The sequence below is a fragment of the Pituophis catenifer genome, unplaced genomic scaffold, assembly GCF_029215685.1.
Source record: "Pituophis catenifer annectens isolate HBS135680 unplaced genomic scaffold, rPitCat1.0.hap2 SCAF_3, whole genome shotgun sequence".
Taxonomy (NCBI): domain Eukaryota; kingdom Metazoa; phylum Chordata; class Lepidosauria; order Squamata; family Colubridae; genus Pituophis; species Pituophis catenifer.
Window position 1 is genome coordinate 33,250,913 of NW_027256883.1, and position 20,472 is coordinate 33,271,384.

The window sequence follows — 20,472 nt, forward strand, 5'->3', positions numbered from 1 at the left end:
ACCCTTGGCCAGTGGCGTTCTTATGGGCGAACAGACTCCAACGAAAAGCCCTTTTGCGACGTTCCTATCCATTTGCATCTCTTCATGGCTGCTAAGGTAAAGCGAGCTAGCTAGGAGTACAGCCTGAAATTGGCAAACGCTGCTGAACCTGCAAGGAAGTCCTGGCCAGAAGAGATTCCTGGCAAACGGCAGGCCCGGAGGCCAGAGGATTCGGAGTTGCCAAACCCTGCCTCGGCCCGCCCCCGGTTCGGCTGAGAGCCGCGGCGCTTTGTGAAGCCGGTGGTAGAGCGCAGGGCAGCCAAAGCCGGCGGCCCGAGTGCCATCGCCGCTCCACCCCGCGCCCAGGGGAGGTTCACACGCGGCAGCCGCCGCTCATGCACGCCCCGCTCAGCGCCGTCGCCGCCGCCAGCCCCGCTTGGCCGCCAGCCGGGTACAGAGCAACTTTCCCACGGCCGCCCAGCCACGCGTGTGGCTCTGCAAGCGCCCAACTGGCCTCCGGCCCAGCCAATTGCAGAAAGGAGAGGCGGCGGGTACACAAGAGAGCGGGGGGGTGGGTAGGAGGGGGGAGGGGAGAAGGAAGAACGGCGGGCTGCGAACTGGGCCGTGGAGCCAATCCGAAGCCTTGTCAGCCAATCGGAATCAGGAGTAAGAGAGGGCGTGTCACTGAGTGACTTTCGGGTCGGCGGGGATTGGCCGGCCCCGGCAAGGCTTTAACCAATCAGAGGAGGCGGGAGAGCGAATGGCTACACAGAAGTCGTAAGCGGCCGGGAGCGCCTGGCGCGCCTCTCTGACTGCCCACCCCTCCCTCGGGTAAGAGGCGAAGCGTGGGAACGGGATGGGGGAGACGGAGCCGGAGGGAGCGCGGTGGCGGCTGCAAGGAGCGCACTGAGCTGGCACCAGGGAACCGCCACCCACTCGCTCATTCACACGGACGGGAAGCGGAACTCTTCCCCGGTCCCAATCTTTCCGTTTGGACTGGAATCTTCGGGAGGGTCCGGCAGCATGAAGCGGACACACCCGGACTACAGCTCCTCCGACAGCGAGCTGGACGAACCCATCGAAGTGGAGAAGGAGAGCGCGGACGAGAACGGGTGAGGGCGCCGGGAAAAATCGGTCGCACGCGTAGGTAGGCAGGCAGGTAGTAGGCAGGGTGGCTCCCTGGGTCTTCGACTTGCCGCCGCCGAGGCATCAGCTCCAGGGTGGCGTAGGTGCTGCGTGTCATCCCGGCTCCGGGTAGGCAACACCGTGTACCCATGTAGGCATGCGGAAGAGCCTCCCTCGCTCTGCTTGTAAAACTAAAGTTATGCCCACTTGCCTTTTTTTTTTTTTTTTAATTTGATTTATATGCCGCCCTTCTCCGGAGACTCAGGGCGGCTTACAATGTGCTCAGCAATATGCCTTGAACCCAGCGAAACTCACGTCCGAATCAATCGTTTCGAATCGGGTACCCCTACTCACTAGAAAGCCGGCTAGCACTCTACAGGATTGAGTGAGATTTATTTCTGAATGAAGTTTAACATCTAAAGCAGTGGTTCTCAACCTTCCTAATGCTGCGACCCTTTAATACAGTTCCTCATGTTGTGGTGACCCCCAACCATAAAATTATTCCTAAGACCATTGAAAATATGTGTTTTCCGATGGTCTTAGGCGACCCCTGTGAAAGGGTCATTCGACCCCCAAAGGGGTCCCGACCCACAGGTTGAGAACCACTGATCTAAAGCGAGGGACGCTTTAGTATCTAAAGCAGTGTTTCTCAACCTTGGTAGCTTGAAGATGGGTGGACTTCAACTCCCAGAATCCCCCAGCCAGCAGCGCTGGCTGGGGGATTCTGGGAGTTGAAGTCCACCCATCTTCAAGCTTCCAAGGTTGAGAAACACTGATCTAAAGTGAGAAACAGAGCAGCCTGGGCATCCAGTTTTACTGAGAAGTGATGGCCAAGAAAGAGCACTCTGCACATGCTTGAGGCAGCCTTTCTGGCTTTTAACAGCTTTTTCCAAGACTAACTGCTGACTAATACATGCTGGATTATATGGTATGTGTTATACATACTGGAAAGCAGATCTTGGCTCTCAAAGCAGGAAGAAACGGATGGTGTTGGGCATCAGAGTTACCTGGAAATAACATTAGCATTTATTCTGCAACCTTTTGCACACCTACACGTGGGTCTGGCGTAGTAATTCGTAGGGATAGGGATTGTGTCCCATTTTCTGTTTTGGAGCTGTATTGACTTCTTCCTTCTTGCTGTTTTTAGAAATTTGAGCTCAGCTCCCGGTTCAATGTCACCAAACACCACTTCCCAGATCTTGGCAAGAAAAAGACGTAGAGGCGTAAGTTTTCCCCCCACCCCATGAATTGCTCTGATATGTGAAAACTTCCTCCCCCCCAATTCCCACACTGCCCAGTATTGCTTCTGGGAGGAAAAAAAAACATCCTTTCCTTTCAGATTATTGAGAAGCGTCGCCGTGATCGGATCAACAATAGCCTATCTGAGTTAAGGAGGCTGGTTCCTAGTGCTTTTGAAAAGCAGGTAAGTTTGGGGGAGTTCAGTGCTGCAATTTAGTCTTATTCTCTGGTTCTCTTTGTGCTTGGCTGGAGCCTTTGCACTGACATTCGTCTTTGCTTTCTTAGGGCTCAGCCAAATTGGAGAAAGCTGAAATCTTGCAGATGACAGTAGATCATCTGAAAATGTTGCACACAGCAGGAGGGAAAGGTAAGATTTGTGTGTGTGTGTGTGTGTGTGTGTGTGTGTGTGTGTGTGTTAGCATTGAAAGGCTGCCTTGGCGGTTAATTATAGGAACTGCAGATCAACAGGATTAGCTGGAAGCTGAGACTGAGAAAGTAGCAGTGTTCTCCCAAGGGTATCCCTGATATTGTTTAAGCAACACTATTGTGATTGTGGGAGCTCAAAAGATTTTTCAGAAGTACAATACCTTTTGTATGGAAAGAGGTTGGTGGGAGAACTCCCAAAAGAGGCTGGTGAGGATGGAGGCTGCTTTGGTGGGTGGGGAGAATGCAAAAATTTCAGTAGTGGAAAATGAAAACGGAATGGAATCTTCCTTGAAAGGAACATTAATGGTTGGAAACTTGAAAATAAGAAACCATATTGGAGCATTTTATAGTATGGTTACTTAGTACTGAATTGCACAGTACAATAGGGCTACTTTAGCATAATGTGATGAGAGTCTCAACAGAAACATATGCAGTGTTAACAAGTGAAATATTCATGCTATTCAGTGGCTGTAAGTCCCATTCTATATAAAGAGGCATATATAAATTTATATATATAAATTTACATAAAGTGCCTTTGGTACAAATAGGTTATTAGATGGTAGGAAAGGAGAAATCACACACACACACTAAATTGAAAGTATGTCTCTTTATATAGAATGGGCTCTGGTGGCTCAGCAGACTAAAGCACTATTATTAACATCCACTTACATCTGCTGCCTGCAATTACTGCAAGTTCAAATCTCACCAGGCCCAAGGTTGACTCAGCCTTCCATCCTTTCAAAAGTAGGTTAAATGAGGACCCAGATTATGGGGGCAATAAACTGACTTTGTATAAATATACAAAAGTATGAAGGCTATTGCTTAACGCATTGTAAGCCGCCCTGAGTCTCCGGAGAAGGGTGGCATATAAATCAATTTTTTTTAAAAATGGGACTATATATATATATATATATATATATATGTTTCAAATACACATTTTGTCATTTTTGTGGCTTGTACTAGATGCCTATATTTTAAGTTATCTCTACTGATAACTGCTATAGTTTTATCCTTAACGGGTCAAAGTTTCTTAACGGGTCAAAGAAATCCCCCCCAGCAGGATACAGATATAATAGATTTGTAGTAACAAATCATAGAAGAGCATGGATACAAGAAAGTGGTGTAATTTCTTAACAATAATGTACTGTTTACTGATGCATCCTTGTAATAAGCTGGTACACAGTAGTGCAATTTATAGGCTGTAATTTGCATCCTATTAACTGGAGAATACTCTTATTAAAAATCAGAGTTGTTGCTTCAGAGTGTTCAGATGAGAGTCTCTCATTTGGCAACATCCAGAAATGTAGGACTAAAATTTCCATACTGGTTAGAGCATGGAAATTGTAATCCAATTTATTTGAGGCTTTAGATTGTGGATTATAAGTAGTGATTGCATTTTTTTGCTGACAACAAATGTTTGTTAATTATATTGTGATAATACTGTAACCAGTTCATTGTGATTTTCTGAAGATAAAATTGCAGTTACTTGAGGCCTTTTTATCAGAGTGAGGCTGGAATTGAACTGTATATTGTGACTTCTTAGAGATTATGGGCCTTTGTGTTGTGTGAACCCAAGGGATAGGGATAATTCAGCAAACAATGATTAATTAAACAGTTAGCGTGCTGGGTGAACCCATGTTGGGTTTACTCATTTCTGAGTAAACATGGATAGTAAAAATGCATGTCATTCAAGGTTCACTTACTTGGACGAAAGATTTATTAGGATCAATGGCCTTTTTTTCTGGCAGAAGCGTGGAACTGCATTAAGATACAGATTAAATTCCTACCTTGAATATCATCATCACAACTGGAAAATTTTAAGCCCTAACAACTTCTCTTCTTAGCTTTGTTATGTAGCTTATTAAAAATGCACTAAATTACAGGATGGTTTTTTTTTTAAAAAAGGATCATGTGCCATTTTTTAATCACAATAATATTCACAGTATTCCTGTAAAGGAATCAAACACTATCATCTTCCACTCAACTCTATAATAAGTTAAGATCTGTTCTGCTAATGAGTTTGTGTCTGTGGACATTTAAATTGGGTTTGGGGTTAAGAGTAGGAAATACAGAGAAGAGACAGAGGAGATCCATAGTTCAGAAGACACGTTCTATAGTTCGAAGTGGGGCATATTTTTCTTTTCTATCTTTACCTATGGTTGTTATATTCTAGGCACATGTGCAGCATGTAAATTGCTATAATTGCTAAAACATATTTATTATGCAGCACATATGGATGCAGTTTCAGGACTCATTTATTTGGATGGGCAGTAGTTCCTACAATTTTATTCTGATTTTTAATGGTATTTTATTTAGGGAAAGCTATTGTTATTTGAATGAAGTGAATGTTCAAGAGCCGGGGTGGGTTCTACCTACCTTTACTACCGGTTCGCAAAGGGGCCAGGCATGCTTGCTTCGCTCACTTGTACACACACGCTCTTCTGTGCATGTGCAGAAGCTTATGTGCAGAAGTGTTCTGATGACGTCGGGGTCGGTGAGCGGAGCCTCCCATCGGTTTTACTACTGGTTCTATAGAACCGGTCCGAACCGGGGGCAACCCACCCAAGTTCAAGAGACAAATGATCCTATGCATACATTGCCCTAAAATGAATGTGATGTGTTAAGGTTTGGGCATAATACAATATGGGAGCTTATGCAGCTTATTAATCGATCTGTAGTTAAAACAAAAGCACAGGACAATGTTAGCTGTGAACCCAGCCAATGGACGGGAACCCCCTTCTAATGACCTCCTCTTTAATCCTTTCTTCTAGGCTATTTTGACGCCCATGCTCTTGCGATGGACTACCGGAGCCTAGGTTTTCGTGAGTGCTTGGCTGAAGTAGCCCGCTATCTTAGCATTATAGAGGGGCTGGACAGCTCTGATCCTCTTCGTGTCCGCCTTGTGTCTCACCTGAATAATTATGCCTCTCAGCGGGAAGCAGCCAATACCTCACACAGTGGTCTTGGACAGATTCCTTGGGGCGGTGCTTTTGGACATCACCCTCACATCTCCCATCCTTTATTGCTGCCTCAGAATGGGCGTACCACTTCAAATGGTGCAGCGGCTTCTTCAGAAGGCCATCACCAGAGCAGAAATGTGCCTCCCCATGCTGAGTCCTCTTCCTTGAGACTGCCCCCTAATGGTGCCATCGGACCGGTGCTCCCTGTGGTCACTTCTGCTTCTAAACTCTCCCCTCCCTTGCTTTCTTCCATGGCCTCCTTATCTGCATTCCCCTTTTCCTTTGGTTCGTTCCACCTATTGTCTCCTAATGCTCTCAGCCCACCTGCCTCAGCACAGTCAGCCAGTCTGGGCAAACCCTACAGACCATGGGGGACTGAGATTGGAGCCTTTTAAGAACCAGAGTTATGTATGTGTGTATGGGACTGTAAATATCTATCTGAACTGTGGAGCTTCCAACTTCAGTTTGAACACTTTTAACAGTTTGGTGTAAAAGGTACAGTTTCAGTTTTAACAGGATATATACAAAAAGAGTTTCTCTTTTTCCCTTCCTCATCATTTATTAGGGCAGACTGAATGCAGAGGCTTATCTATATCTTTGAATTATAATAGATATTAATTTTAATGAATTACGCTGACTACTGTATGATGTTAGTCATGTTTTCAAATGATCCCATTTGTCTGAAAACACTGGTTTAAAGCAACTAGGATTTCTGTCTATATTATATATTATTTTTCTGTGTCAGGACTTCAACACACCTGTTGCTCTGCATTGTTTGATAGTAGTTCTGAGATGTTTTGAAAACAAAATATTTTGTTAGTCGCGTTCTAACTCTTATATTTCCGAACAAAACCATTGACAAATCAGATGAAACCACTGTACTGATTCCAAAATACATATATTGTTGGCTTGTTTTATTTCTCAGTATAACCCATGCTTTGGGCTTTTTTGTGCTGAATTATTCTACTTTTCATGGGAACAAACTATTGCAAGGGTCACAAAAAGTTTATAGATTGAAGTTTTTATCTTCTTCCCATTTTCTGCTTCTGTAGTTAAGGCCATTAAATGAATCAGATTTGCTGCCTAACTTCAAATAATTTATTTTCCATTGTATTTGGTGTGCCTTTTATTCAGCGATCCCAGTTGGAATTAAGATCACTAATTTAATTTGAAGCCATCACAATTGTTTTCCTAATTTTTATAAACAGAATGTTTCTAACATTAAAGGTTTTTTTTCATTCTGGGTTTTTGAGAAAGAGACTTGCTGGTGCTGCATTACCTAAGTCCTATTTCCCATTTATGTATGAAAATATCTTAATGAGATACTGCAATTAACATTGCTAGATTCAGCCCAGCAATTTAATGGTTAAGAGATGACCACTTTGTCAGTTAAGTGGCATAATAATTTAGGTAGCATCTTACTCCATATGATTATTTTTAACATGTTGATAAAGCAGGACATGAGGTCATTCCAGTAACTTTTTCCTGTTCTTCCCAAATTCCTTTTGTTTCTCATACCTTGAAGTCCTACTTATGACTCCTAAAACTAAGATGGTATGATGAACAGATGAGAACTCAGTTACTTGGCTCCTGTCTCACTAGTGTAAAAATAAAACATAATATCTGTGTTACAGTACGTCATATACAGTCTCGGATTTAACAATGGGAACTATGCAAGGATACTATCATGTTGGGTTCTCTTCAACATGCAATTGATCTCCCTTGGAAAGAATATAAGAAAAAAATAAGGATTTCCACTGACAAGTTAGTTCTGCTGGTGATCAGAGGAAGTTGGATACCACCAATTGTAAATTACAGAACAAAAAAGTTTGAGAGCACCCATGGAAATTTAGTCATTCCTGGAAAAGATAGGATAGGGCATAAGGTATAATTAGCAAGTTTTGAGAAAGTTTAAAGCTTTCCTTAATCTCTCAGTAATTCAGAACTGAAGCTTTATTCGGCAGTGTTTCAGGACTTCCCATGTTTATAGTTTCTGGTTATTTATACAGTTGGTGCTCCATAACATCTTGAATTTGAAAATTTCAGCCCATAACAAAAACTATACAGGAAAATGTGATATATATTCATTTAAAAGTACAAGCAAAATGAATACTGTGAATAATTTAAAAGAGATTATTTGTTTAAAGCTGTATAATTTATCCTTTTCACATAACCAAAGCTTTTGCATAATAGAATTTGAGAATTTTACTATGGGATCCACAAAGCAGATGAGCATTAATACCATCAACAAAAATGGTTACTCTATACCGCAGATACCTTTTTTCTATACGAAATGTATTCACTAAACTTTGGAAAGGAGTTAAACAAAATAAAACTGAGGGTACTGATTTCCTCAGTTTGGAAAGGACTGTTGTATATATTTTGGGGTGGTTTTATAAGAATCTATTCTGTTCCTTAAAGATGCTCAACAGAGTTTCACCCAGTTGGACTTGAATACTTTTGTACTTGTGTTGTGCCTAAATAAAAGAATAAGAACAAACAAGTTGATGGGACGTTTATTTAATTAAACAAGAAAAAAAAACTTTTCAACTTGTTATACCGTTACCGTAATTACTGTTTGGGGTTGCTTTAAACATTTAATACTTTGTGTGTTATTTTCTATTGCATTTTGTGCCCTTACTTTACCAGAGCTTACAAAGAAAATATGTATCGTGAACCATTTTTAAAGCTATTTGATTGTTTATACACCAATGTTTTAATTGTTTGGTTAAGATGTGTATTTAATGTGAGTTCCCTACAATAACAATTTCTTTTTTTACAGATTGCATATTAAATAATGTAAACTCTAAATCAGATGAGTTCAACCTTGTGGTATTGGGAGCTTGGTTAAATAAAATATTTGTGTGCAAGGAGTATTGCAATAGGCAAGGCAGTCATGCAAAATTTTGAGCTGCTACGGTTAAAGAGATTTGAGTTAAAAAGTGTAAATGGAGTTCTGAAGTTGTTTCCTTTCCAGGATAGGGACTTGGAATACTCATCCATAATTAGAAATGAATGGAATTAATGTCTGTATTAACATTCATTAGAAAGAAAGGGATCACAAGAGAATAAGGGGGACATAGTGAGCCCTACACATGGAGTCCTACACATGGAGCTGGTACTGGTTGTGCTCACTTCTGGGAACCAGAAGCATGGTAGCAAACAGCCAACGCTAAGTCATATCTTTCCATGTGTATCCACCATAGTGTTCCTGCATACTTACTCTCTTGTAATCCTTTCCTCCACATGCTCTCTGCTATGGGAATTGAGATGAAACAAACAGGTCAGGCACAGGAGAGATTGTTTAAAGCAGGGGTCTCCAACCCCTAGTTTGTATAAGAGTCGGGCGTGCAAGTGGGTGCGCACACCCTCCATTTGCACAAATGGAGCTTTGCGTGCACAGAACCATCCCCTCTTCCCCTCCCACCGCTTCTGCTGGCCAGTCCACAGAGCTGAAAAGGTTGGGCACCATTGGTTTAAAGGGATTGCTTGTTTAAAAGCAATCTGTGCTCTGCAAGGGGATAAAAAAGATCAGGCCAGGCACAGGGGAATCCGTGCTAACTGACTAATGCTGAAAGAGAGGGAGGGAGAAAGATTGAGATTGTGAAGGTTGGAAGTGTGCACATTGGTCACAAACTTATTTTTTCAGCACCATTGTAACTGCACAAGGAAGTTGATAAGCAAGGCCTATCTATAATTAAAGAAAAACAACAAAACACTAACAGACCTCACACTAAGGAGTAAGGATAATCTTGTATCGAAACTATTATCTATCTGCATCATCTCTATTATCTATTCCTATCATCCATCCATCCATCCATCCGTCCATCTATCATCTCCATCTATCATCTGCCTCTCTATCTTATCATCTATCTTGTTACTGCTGGCACTGGTGTAATAAAGAAAGATTCCTGGACAAATCATTGTTCCAGTATTAGGTCCCCAGTAGTATCTGAAGATTCTAAGCCACTATATTTTATATTTAAATTTATATTCTGCCTTTTGTACAGGAGCTCAAGGTGATGTACTAGTGCCACAACAAGAATTCTGTGAGGGCTGTTACGTGCTGAAAACTAGCAACATAGTGTTCCACCATTTTGAGGCAGGGAATACATGAAAGGTATCATCTCAGCTTTAAAGTAGCTTTTAAAGGAAATAAAAGTTATAACCTCTCAACTTCCCCTCAAAGCAATCCTGTTTATGTGTTTGAATCAGCCATCACTACTTCTCATCAATTAACTTATTCCTGTGGTCTGGCTCTGCAAAAATGCTGGCGATATAATGGTACATTATGAACTTGTGAAAGATTCACATCCTAAACATCTGGCCATTCTTCCTTTATCAATTAAGAGAATAGCTTCCTCACAAGTTCACACAGGGTGAATTAAGGAGACTGAGAAAGCAATAACCTTAGGACCCTGGTGGAGAAATTGGATTCTAAATGGAAAACAATCCATTTGCTGAGATTTCCCTAACCTTAATGTATTTTATAATAGTAAATCTTGTTTAAGAAAATTGCTTTATGTAGAAGCAGAGCATCTAAAAATTTGGATTCATTCAATCCTTGTTTTAAGAGAAAAAAAACTACTATTGAATTCTGACAGTAGGACACAGTAAAATGATACTATGCACATTTTCCAGATTTAATAAATAATTAGTACTATAGCAAGTTATTTGTGTTATGTAAGATATAAATTAAGACACTGTTCCGTTCCAACGTTTATGTTCCCTAAAAGTCTGTAGAGATTCCCAATCATCCAGGTTATAGTTGTCCCAAAGGTGCTTTTTCAGTAGCCAACTGGACTTCCTTGATTTTTCTTTGAAGATGTTTAACTTCTCATCCAAGAAGCTTCTTCAGCTCTGACAGCATAGTGGGGAATGGAAGGATTTATATTCCTTGCAGACAGCTGGTCATTAACATACTTTTAGAGCAGGGGTATCAAACTCAAGGCCCGTGGGCCGGATCCGGCCCGTGGGGTCCTTAGATCTGGCCCGTGGGGCTGCCCTGGAAATAGCGAAGGACTAGCCCATGGTGCCTCTGCCAGTGAAAACGAAGCTTGGGAGGGCCACATGCTGCCCTTCCCAGCTCTGTTTTCACTGGTAGAGCCCTTGGGCCAACACAGGCATCCCTGACATGAGTGATGTCAAGCTGGCCACATCCCCCGAGCCCCCGAAGTCAAACAAAACCCTGATGCGGCCCTCAATGAAATCGAGTTTGACACCCCTGTTTTAGAGAGTTGTTGAAGCAATTGGAGGTTTATCTGTATCCTCAGGGTCACCTGAGTAGTGCTCCTGGTTCCTGTAGTCTGCAATTTTTCTCTGGAAATCCATTCCGACTCCCACACCATTCAAAGGGTGTTCATCCAAAATGGTACAGTTAAAAGTCTGTAGAGATTTTCAGTCATCCAGGTCATGATTGTCCCAAAGGTGCTTTTTCAGGAGGCAACTAAACTTTCTTGTTTTATGTTTCTTATATTTTTTATACAAATGGAAGATGCTCCTGAGGACAAATGAATGGACAGAAGATGTAAGTGATTGAAGACACTTACCCTAACCTACTGAAGAGGCTCTGCTTCCTTATCCACAACTGAACAAGATCTGTATTGAAAGTAAATGCTACTGTGGAAGAAAAGGACGACGTTCTTCCTCTACATAACTGTATTTCAATTAATTATCTAACGTACATCCCTCAGATGCAATTTGCATTTTAAAAGTCCTGCACAGTAAATGCAAATATATATTTATTATCGGAGGCAGACACTCTATATCTATGGTGCATTAGTTCATGGACATAGGACATATACAGCAAAGCTGAGGGAAATTGCAAATGTACCAAGCATTCTTTAAACAGTTTAAAAATAGCTGTCCCCTGTATTACTTTGCAAGGAAAACAGCAGTTAAGTTAAACAATGTCCCTCGCCTCATATTGATGCCTTACTGTCTGTAGATTCTCCCTTTGAATTTTCTTTAGGCATTATTGCATCATCGTTTTAAAGGAAGCTATCAACAACAAGAGGAAATCCTCTACTAGTCCTGAATAGTCCTTATTCAAATGGTCCTTCCGTTCTGTTGGGAAGTGTATGTAGTCAGAATAACACTCTATGAAACATGTGAATTACTGCAGCAAGAAAAATAACCATTCCCCACCCAATGGATAATAATCATGGACAAGAATAAGCAAAAAATCATTTATCTGGAGAAGTTCTAGCTTCTTCCACCTAAAATTAAATTCGATAATGAGTATTACATAGCTTATATATTGTAGTTAGGTATGTACAGAAACAAACACTATTTTAATAGCTATAGCAGAAAATTCCAAAACAATGTTTGGGAATTGTGAATATTAAAGCAGTGGGATATCTTGATCATGACTGTTTCACAAGAAAATGTAAAAAAGGATGAATGAGAATCCATGTGTTACTTGTAAGTTTTTTTCAGATCCAATACAGTGGCTGTGCTGCAAGCATTGGGGGTTGTAATTGGTGACATTCTCATCATCATTAATAGTTTCCTATGCAAAATGAGTTTGCATGTTTAAATCTTATATACTATTTAAATGAAATAGTCTGCAATGAAAATATACCATCGAGTATCTGTGCAAAAGTCTCTGGAAAAAGCCCCGCCCCTCTCCCCCCTCTCCCTCTCCCACCCTGCCTCCTTCCTAGAACTGCACTCTCCTGAATACAGAATTCTGATGTTATTCCTGGATTCCTGTTGGAGCCATCTTCCATTTTAGGAGTTACAGCCCCAAGTATTTTTTACCAGGACTGGGACCACTCTGGCCTTTAATTTCCACATCAGTTGAGACACACATACAGTACACGCATACATTTTTATTTCCTTTCCCCACCCATTCCATTATTCTACTTGATATAGACCAGTGATGGCTAACTTTTTCCAGACCGAGTGCCCAAAGTGTCCCCAAACCCCAAAAATGCAATGCGCACCGCCCCCCACCTGCCCCTCCCCACATGCGTGGCAGAGACCCAAAAACCAGCTGGCCAGTGGGAGGCACATGCGCATGCGTGGCAGAACTGAACTGGGGCGACGGCTCATGTGCCCACAGAGAGGGTACTGTGTGCCACCTCTGGCACGTGTGCCATAGGTTTGCCATCACAGATATAGACAATACAATCATTGCTAGCCCTCGCAACTGACTGTCCCAAATGTTCTTTTCCAAAAGGCAACTGGACTTCCTTGTTTTTTTCCCCTTTGAAGCAACATTTCAAAGGAACTGGAACTGAGAAGCTTCTTGGATGAGAAGTGAAACATTTTCAAAAGAAAAAAACCAAGGAAGTCCAGTTGTTTTTTGGGAAAGCACCTTTGGGACTGGAGACTACAGTATATTTCCAGTTGGTTGGGATTTCTGGCAGTTGTAATCCCAGTTCATCTGTAGGATACCAGACTGTGAAGTGAGTCAATATAACTTTATCAATCTTTGATAAGATGATATTCCCAAGAACAGTAGTTATCAATCTGAAATCTAAAGGTTACTTCTAGCCTCATGACACTTTCTAGACCAGTGATGGCCATCGCATGCCAAAAGCAGGGGGAGTGCGGGGTGGTTGCGTGCATGCATGCCCACACCCATAATTCTATGCAGCCTCCCCCCCCCACATGTATGTGCAACCCCCCGTGCTCCTCCCGCTTTTGGCATGTGATGGCACGGTTGACCCAGTAGGCCTGTTTTTTGCCCTCCCCAGGCTCCAGAGGCTTTCTAGGAGCCTGGGGAGGGTGAAAATAGCCTTCCCACCCCCCCAGAGGCCCTCCAGAGACTGGAAACAGCCCATTTGCCGACTTCTGGTGGGCTCAAAAGGCCCAAAAATCAGCTGGCCAGTGCATGCATGCATGCTGGAGCTGAGCTAGGGCAACGCTCGCGTGCCCACCAATATGGCTCTGGGTGCCACCAGTGGCACGTGTGCCATAGGTTCACCATCACGGTTCTAGACCATCAGTGCTCTCTATGATATAACTCCTGAAACTGACTGTACAATTTTCCACTATTATTAGATAATAAAGATATGAAAACTAATATAATAAAATAGCCAAAACAAATTAAGAGAAGACCTTTAACCCCATCCACTTGTTGGACGATGTACTTCACCAGCTGTATGCCCTAAAAAAATGATGTCGAATGAAATCCTTGGACATTTGTAAATATCATATGCCATATAGATAATTTCCTATCTCATACATATAATATCTTATTCATTGAGAAGTCCTTATATGGTGCAAATATGAACCAAGCTTTTATTCAAGTCAAGGTTTGAAGCCATTGCTGCTGTTGTATGTTGAACTAACATACACTGAAATGTTCATCTAAACATTTGTTGTTGTTGTTGTTCTTCAAAGACCCACATACTAGAGGGTTGTTTCAGCTTTGTTAGTGGTTTAAACTGGAGACGTAGAGACAGATTGCATGGCAAATGCTCTTCTTATGAGCTATACATGCCTTTTTTTCATTGTCCTGCTTTCCCAGTTCATACCTTGGTGGTTGCTATTAAGCATTCCATGAAAGTAAAAAGTGTCACAGTTACAGAGTGCAATGCCCTGAAAGATACAAAGGCCAAATGTTTATTTAATTCATTTCATTTTCTTCTTGCATCCTATGTCAAAGTATTCTTTTCTTTTTGTTTAAACATGTTGTAAGGATAGGTTTCACCAAACACATAGCTTAGAATTTTGTTCTTCATTTCTGAACTGCTACTGGATATCGGGCTCTTATTATATTGAACATTAAAGTAGTTGTGGTAAAGGATATTTTTCTCCTAGTTACCCATTAACCCATAACCTAGATCAGGTCTACTCCCTTCACATTCTTGGAAAAACACGTTGGTTGGACAAGGTAAAAATCTGTGTAACTTTTATACAGAATTTTATGGTCAGTTCCCACCAATTAAATACATGATGTCCATTTTTAGAAACAATAGCCTTTAGGAACAATAGTTCAGCATGGAAAAAGAATGGATTCTAAAATGTTTGTTTTGCAAAGCAGGATTTTTCACCCAAAGAATGACATAAAATATTTGTGCTCAGTTTCACAAGAATTGACTATTGTGCAATTTTGTCTATGTGGCTTACACATATTTAATAATATGTATAGTGTAGTTTTAAAGAGTAAGTCAGGCTGCAGAGAAAAATAAACTATTACTCCATTACTGGCATGATTATTTGCGTTATTCACATATAAATTTCAATGCTGAAGTAGCCCAGCATAATGTGACATTTGGTGGTCTTTAAAACAGACAATGCTAAATGGTAGCACTTTTTTTTCTTTTCTTTCACATTCCTCTCTATCAGCATTAAGTCCCTTTCGGTCCCCCAAAAAGTCTTCTTATAAAAGAAATACATTTCTGATGAGCAGATTGCTTAGAGCAACAAGCGGGTTATTTTATCACAGTTAAAAAAGATCTCAAACACCACGATTCATAAAGTGACTACTTCTTATTGGTACAATAGTTCAGTTGGGGATGGAAGTTGTATTGTGGATTTTTCTTTTTTTCTTTTTTCCCCTCACAGTAAATAATATCACCTTTGACCCTTACTGATTTTGAAAAAAGAGGTACTAAGTTAGAACTAATTGCTAATTTGAAAGGAGAACACTAGCAAATATCAGGTCTGAAGGCTATGCTGAGAAGTAAAAAAACAACACCACAACAACTCAGAAGAGGGCAATGGCCAATAAGTATGTCCATGTGTTCAGGATGTCCCAAAGGTGCTTTTTTTCAGAAGGTAACTGAACTTTCATGTTTTTTCTTTTTCTTTTCACTTCTCATCCAAGAAGCTTCTTCAGCTCTGACAGGATCCTTCCATTGCCCACTATCCTGTTAGAGCTGAAGAAGCTTCTTAGATGAGAAGTGAAACGCCTTCAAAAGAAAAAACATGAAAGTCCAGTTGCCTTCTGAAAAAAAGCATTTTTGGGACAACCATGACCTGGATGACTGAGAATCTCTACAAATATTTATCTGTTCAGGATATCAATTCAAGGTGAAGAAATCTCTACTTTTATCTATTTTTATTTTTCTAATAATAGGTGGCACCAACCAACTCTTGTTATCCATTACTTCTTATCTTATTAACTTCACAGGATATCTTAAATTCAGTCTAGAGTTAGAGTAATGATGTCAAGAGATTTTATCAAAGAGCAACCACAGGGTTGATTTCTTCTTACTTTGTTAAAAAATATGGTGAGTCCATTTAGGGTCAGTCCTAAAGTAGGGCTACCATATTTGGACTGCAAATGTGAAGAAGAATGTTTCACAATATTGACAACATGAAGATATTCTGGGAGTTGAAGTCCATATATCTTAAAGATGCTGAAGTTAAGAAACACTGGGGTAGAAGATCATAAAAATGATAGCAAAGAGATGTAGACAATTCTCTTTTTGCTGACATCTCATGGCCATTTGGATCTTTGCAATCCAAGTATATCCTAACTATCTACCTCATCTGTTTACACTACAGCATGTTGCCCCAAGATCAGGAAGAATATTTGTTTTTTAAAGCCTTGTTTGCTTTTTAAAATAAAGCCCTGATAATTATAATTGGAACAAGAAGTGTTCTTAATCCTGCTCTGCTAAGGTTTCTTTCTTTTAAACTGTCGATCCTACTTCTCTTATGAGTCAAGTAACGCTTGCTAAATATACAGAGTAACTCATGGATTCCGTCTGCTTATTTAGACACTTCTATTAACACTTAGTGCCATAAGATACACTCTGAAGAAAGCTTTTGAAAACACCCTTTACTGCTAGAGGGTGGATAAAGGTAACTAATTTTCCTTACCAGTATTTTACAAGGGGAAAAATGATATAAAGCAAGAAAAAAGAAAGAAAGAAAAAAATCAAAGAGAAAACTAAAAGTACAATAAAAGAGAAAAGAAAAACAGAAATAGAAAAACAGGAAAAAAGATATAAAGAAGTAACTAAGTACAATTATAACTTTATCTCTTTAGGTTCACAACATAATATTCTTCTTTATATAATCTATCCTGTCTAATCATCAAAACCTAATTCATAAGTGTACTTTTTCTGTTTTATGCAAAAAGTTCTTAAGAGGTTTGTAGCCAGCAACAAATGTAGATGTTCTCTCTTTTCTAATCAAAGAAATCAGATTAGCACCCTCAGCAAGTTCCATCATCTTCACTAACCATTCCTTCAGTGTGGGTAATGTTAAACTTTGATACTTTTGATACTTCTGATCTTCCAATGATGCACCCATTGCTACTATAATTAAATCCATCTATCTAGCTTTGAAATAACCTTTTTCTTGGATATTCTTCTTTTCTGATACTCTCAGGAGTATTCTCCAACATCAAAGTTCAAGAACACCAATGATATTTTTATCTTGCTTCTTTAAAGTCCAACTTTTGCTGCCACAAGAGAAAACCATTGCCCACACAATTCTGGTAGGTATACATTAAAATATATGAATATTTTTTTTCTTCGTTTCTATTTTACAAAAGTAGTAACTTGCAGCATATTCCTTGATTGTTTGTATCTTTATTGTTGATAGTTGATTTTTAAAAGACAGAAATTAGTCATTGCTTCAGCACCATCATTGTTACTCTTAAGGCTGGTTATTATCTTTGTTTATCTTTGTTATCTTTGGTCTTCTTTATATTTAATTATTCCAGTTTTTTTTCACTGTGGTCCTTGATGTTCATATCAAAGCTTACATATCATATGCATTGTTAGCTATCAGATTAATGTCATCAGCATAAGATGGTTTGTTGATATTTCATCCTCCAATTTTAAAACCACTGTTATCTTCTTCTAGTTCTGCTTCCATATACATACATACATACATACATACATACATACATACATACATACATACATATTCAGCATGTAGTCTGAATAAATAAGGAAAGAGTATATAGCCTTATCTAATTCCTTTGTCAACCTGAAACTAATTTCTTTTGTAATATCCCTTGCCTTTTTTACCTGTGAGTAGGTTTATCCCGAGAACAACCATGTTTCAGGAATTTTCCTAAGCACATTCTACCACTTGGCACAATCAAAGACCTTTCTATAGTCAGTATAGACTTCTTTTTGATATTATTTTTGGCTTTCTTGGTTAGTCGTGTGAAACACCAATAATATGACCTGTTTCTCAGCTTTTTCTGAGAACATTATGAATATCCATTTCCATGTAGGGCTATAATCTTTTTTGGCTCTTCCTAACTATTATTTTTTAAAGTATGTGAGATTGTGGAGGTTGTATGGTAGTTTGCACATTCTCTATTTATTTATTTATTTATTTTTAAATTTGTATACCGCCCTTCTCCCTGAGGACTCAGGGCAGTGAACAGCCAAATAAAAACATAAACTACAAACATTAAAATACAATTAAAAAGTTATATATAAATTTGGCCCCATGATTAAAAACAATAACAAACAATTAAAAAACATTTTAAAAAGTGTTAGGCCAGCCCGGCTTGCTGGAAAAAGAAGGTTTTAAGGGCACGGTGGAAGGCACCGATTCTCCTTCTCTCTGGGGGCAGCTGATTCCAGAGGGTAGGTGCCCCCACAGAGAAGGCCCTTCACCTGGGGGTCACCAGCCTACATTGTTTGGCTGATGGCACCCCGAGGAGGCCCTCTCTGTGGGAGCGCACAGGTCGATGGGAGCCCGTCGGTAGCAGCAGGCGGTCTCGAAGATAACTAGGTCCTATGCCATGGAGCGCTTTAAAGGTGATAACCAACACCTTGAAGTGCACACGGAAGACCACTGGGAGCCAGTGCAGCTCATGCAGGAGAGGTGTTGTATGGGAACGCCATGTGGCTCCCATGACTACCCGCGCGGCCGCATTCTGAATTGTCCCCTTTCTTTGGTATTGTTATACAGCAATAGCAATAGCAATAGTACGAGCATAGACTTACATACCACTTCATAATGCTTTTACAGCCCTCTCTAAGCGGTTTACAGAGTCAGCATATTGCCCCCAGCAATTTGGGTCCTCATTTTACCCACCTCGGAAGGATGGAAGCCTGAGTCAACCTTGAGCCGGTGAGATTTGAACTGCCGAACTGCAGCTAGCAGTCAGCTGAAATAGCCTGCAGTACTGCACTCTAACTTATTGCATCACCTTGGCTGTTAGACTGACCTCTTCCAATCTATTAGCCATATTTTCTAAATTTGCTGACATAATTTGGTTAGAACCTTTGTGAATTCTACAACTTGCCATTATGCAGAGAGTAAAGAGAACAAAAATCTGTTCACAAAGTAATGAGGAGCGAAACATAGCTTGAGCCCAAAACAAGAGGAAATTATTATTAATTACATTTTACTCTAATTACACTTCGGTTTAAATAGACTGAATGCAAATTGAGTTGTGGTCTTGATTTTTTTTTCCTTTGGGGAATTTCTTTTGGGAATGCATGCCATCACAGGTAAAATGAAACCCTTGGTTCACAATACGTTGTATCTCCTTGATCTAGATACTTGGGGGTAAGAACAAACCAGGACAACTATAGGCATACTTAGAATCATAGGGCAAAAAGATTTGAAGCTCAAAATTATAATATTTTTCTGGTTGGCATGTTTCCTGAATAGAGAATCATCTTCTCGGGGAAAACAAGATCTTCCATGTTGGAAACGAGCCTATTTGTAACCCAGGTCTAACATCATATCGTCAAATATTAATATTAATATCGTCAAATTTTAAATGGAAATTTTAAATTTGGTTTTAAATTATTGGGGTTTTAAATTTGTTCAGCCAAATTATTTAATTTGTTTTATTCTATTTTAAATTTTGTATTTATATGTTTTTATTCTATGGCTGTTCACCGCCCTGAGTCCTTCGGGAGTAGGGCAGTATACAAATTCAATAAAAAAAAAATAGTATGAAGAGCAGAAGGGAAGCATTGCAGGACTAGCTATCTAGAACGGATTTCTTCTCCTTTGAGTGGATGCATCCCATCCTAAATATATGATCTAACTCAGGGGTGGCAGTGATGGGTTGCCCCTGGTTCGGACTGGTTCGCAAGAACCGGTAGTAAAACTGGTGGGAGGCCCTGCCCACTGCCCCGGATGTCATCATCGGCGATATGCGCATGCGCAGAAGAAAGGTGCGCACGTGAGCGAAGCAAGCGCGCGTGATCCCGTTGTGAACTGGTAGTAAAGGTAAGTAGAACCCATACCTGAGCGGTGGGTTTCAAAACCCATCACTACTGGTTTTCTCATGGGCGTGAGCTCGCACCCGCTCATGCGTGATGATTCTGTGCATGCGCAGAAGCGTCCGAGTGAGTGGGCGGAGCCTCCTGCCACTGCTGCTAACGGTTTGCCCGATCTGGGATGAACCGGTAGCAACCCACCACTGATCTAACTGAATTTGACAACAAGTTGACATAGGAAACCAATTTTTCCAAACATTTTTCAACCTTTTTGAAATGATTCACATTGGAAGTGAGTATAAATTGTTAATCCACTTCCAGAAACTTCTCCACTTCTATTTTTTCACTTGTTTTATAAGAAAACATCTAAAGAAGAGACTGTTTTCCAAAGTGGTATGGGAAAAAACAATATATAAGCATAGCAGACTGCCGCTAGGTAGCTCAGGAAGCATACACTGAAGTCCACTTAGCACACAACATTTAATGAGCTGGAACACTGTGTTTTATTGTAATCATGGTCTCTAAGGAGTGCTATAAATGGCAGGTTTATTTTGTTCCCCATCAGTTCTTTTATAAGAATGTTGCTGGTGCTTTATGCTGAATTGTAAGAGCAATTTTATCATTCAGATAAT

The 20,472-nt window shown here is 40.4% G+C and overlaps 1 protein-coding gene across 1 annotated transcript; it reads left to right on the top strand.

The window, feature by feature from the left end:
• Nucleotides 1–1,002: 1,002 nt before the first annotated feature.
• HEY1 (hes related family bHLH transcription factor with YRPW motif 1) lies at nt 1,003–6,124 on the top strand. The gene is made up of 5 exons (XM_070942180.1): nt 1,003–1,091; nt 2,252–2,327; nt 2,444–2,527; nt 2,629–2,710; nt 5,541–6,124. Exons 1-5 carry the CDS (start codon nt 1,003–1,005, stop codon nt 6,122–6,124), a joined length of 915 nt encoding a protein of 304 aa, XP_070798281.1.
• Nucleotides 6,125–20,472: the final 14,348 nt, after the last annotated feature.

Bases quoted from the DNA above. Each gene is read 5' to 3' on its own strand.
- HEY1 (XM_070942180.1), top strand. From the start codon at position 1,003: ATGAAGCGGACACACCCGGACTACAGCTCCTCCGACAGCGAGCTGGAC. The intron at 2,528-2,628 runs GTAAGTTTGGGG...TTGCTTTCTTAG, and splicing joins CTAGTGCTTTTGAAAAGCAG to GGCTCAGCCAAATTGGAGAA. The intron at 2,711-5,540 runs GTAAGATTTGTG...CCTTTCTTCTAG, and splicing joins GCACACAGCAGGAGGGAAAG to GCTATTTTGACGCCCATGCT.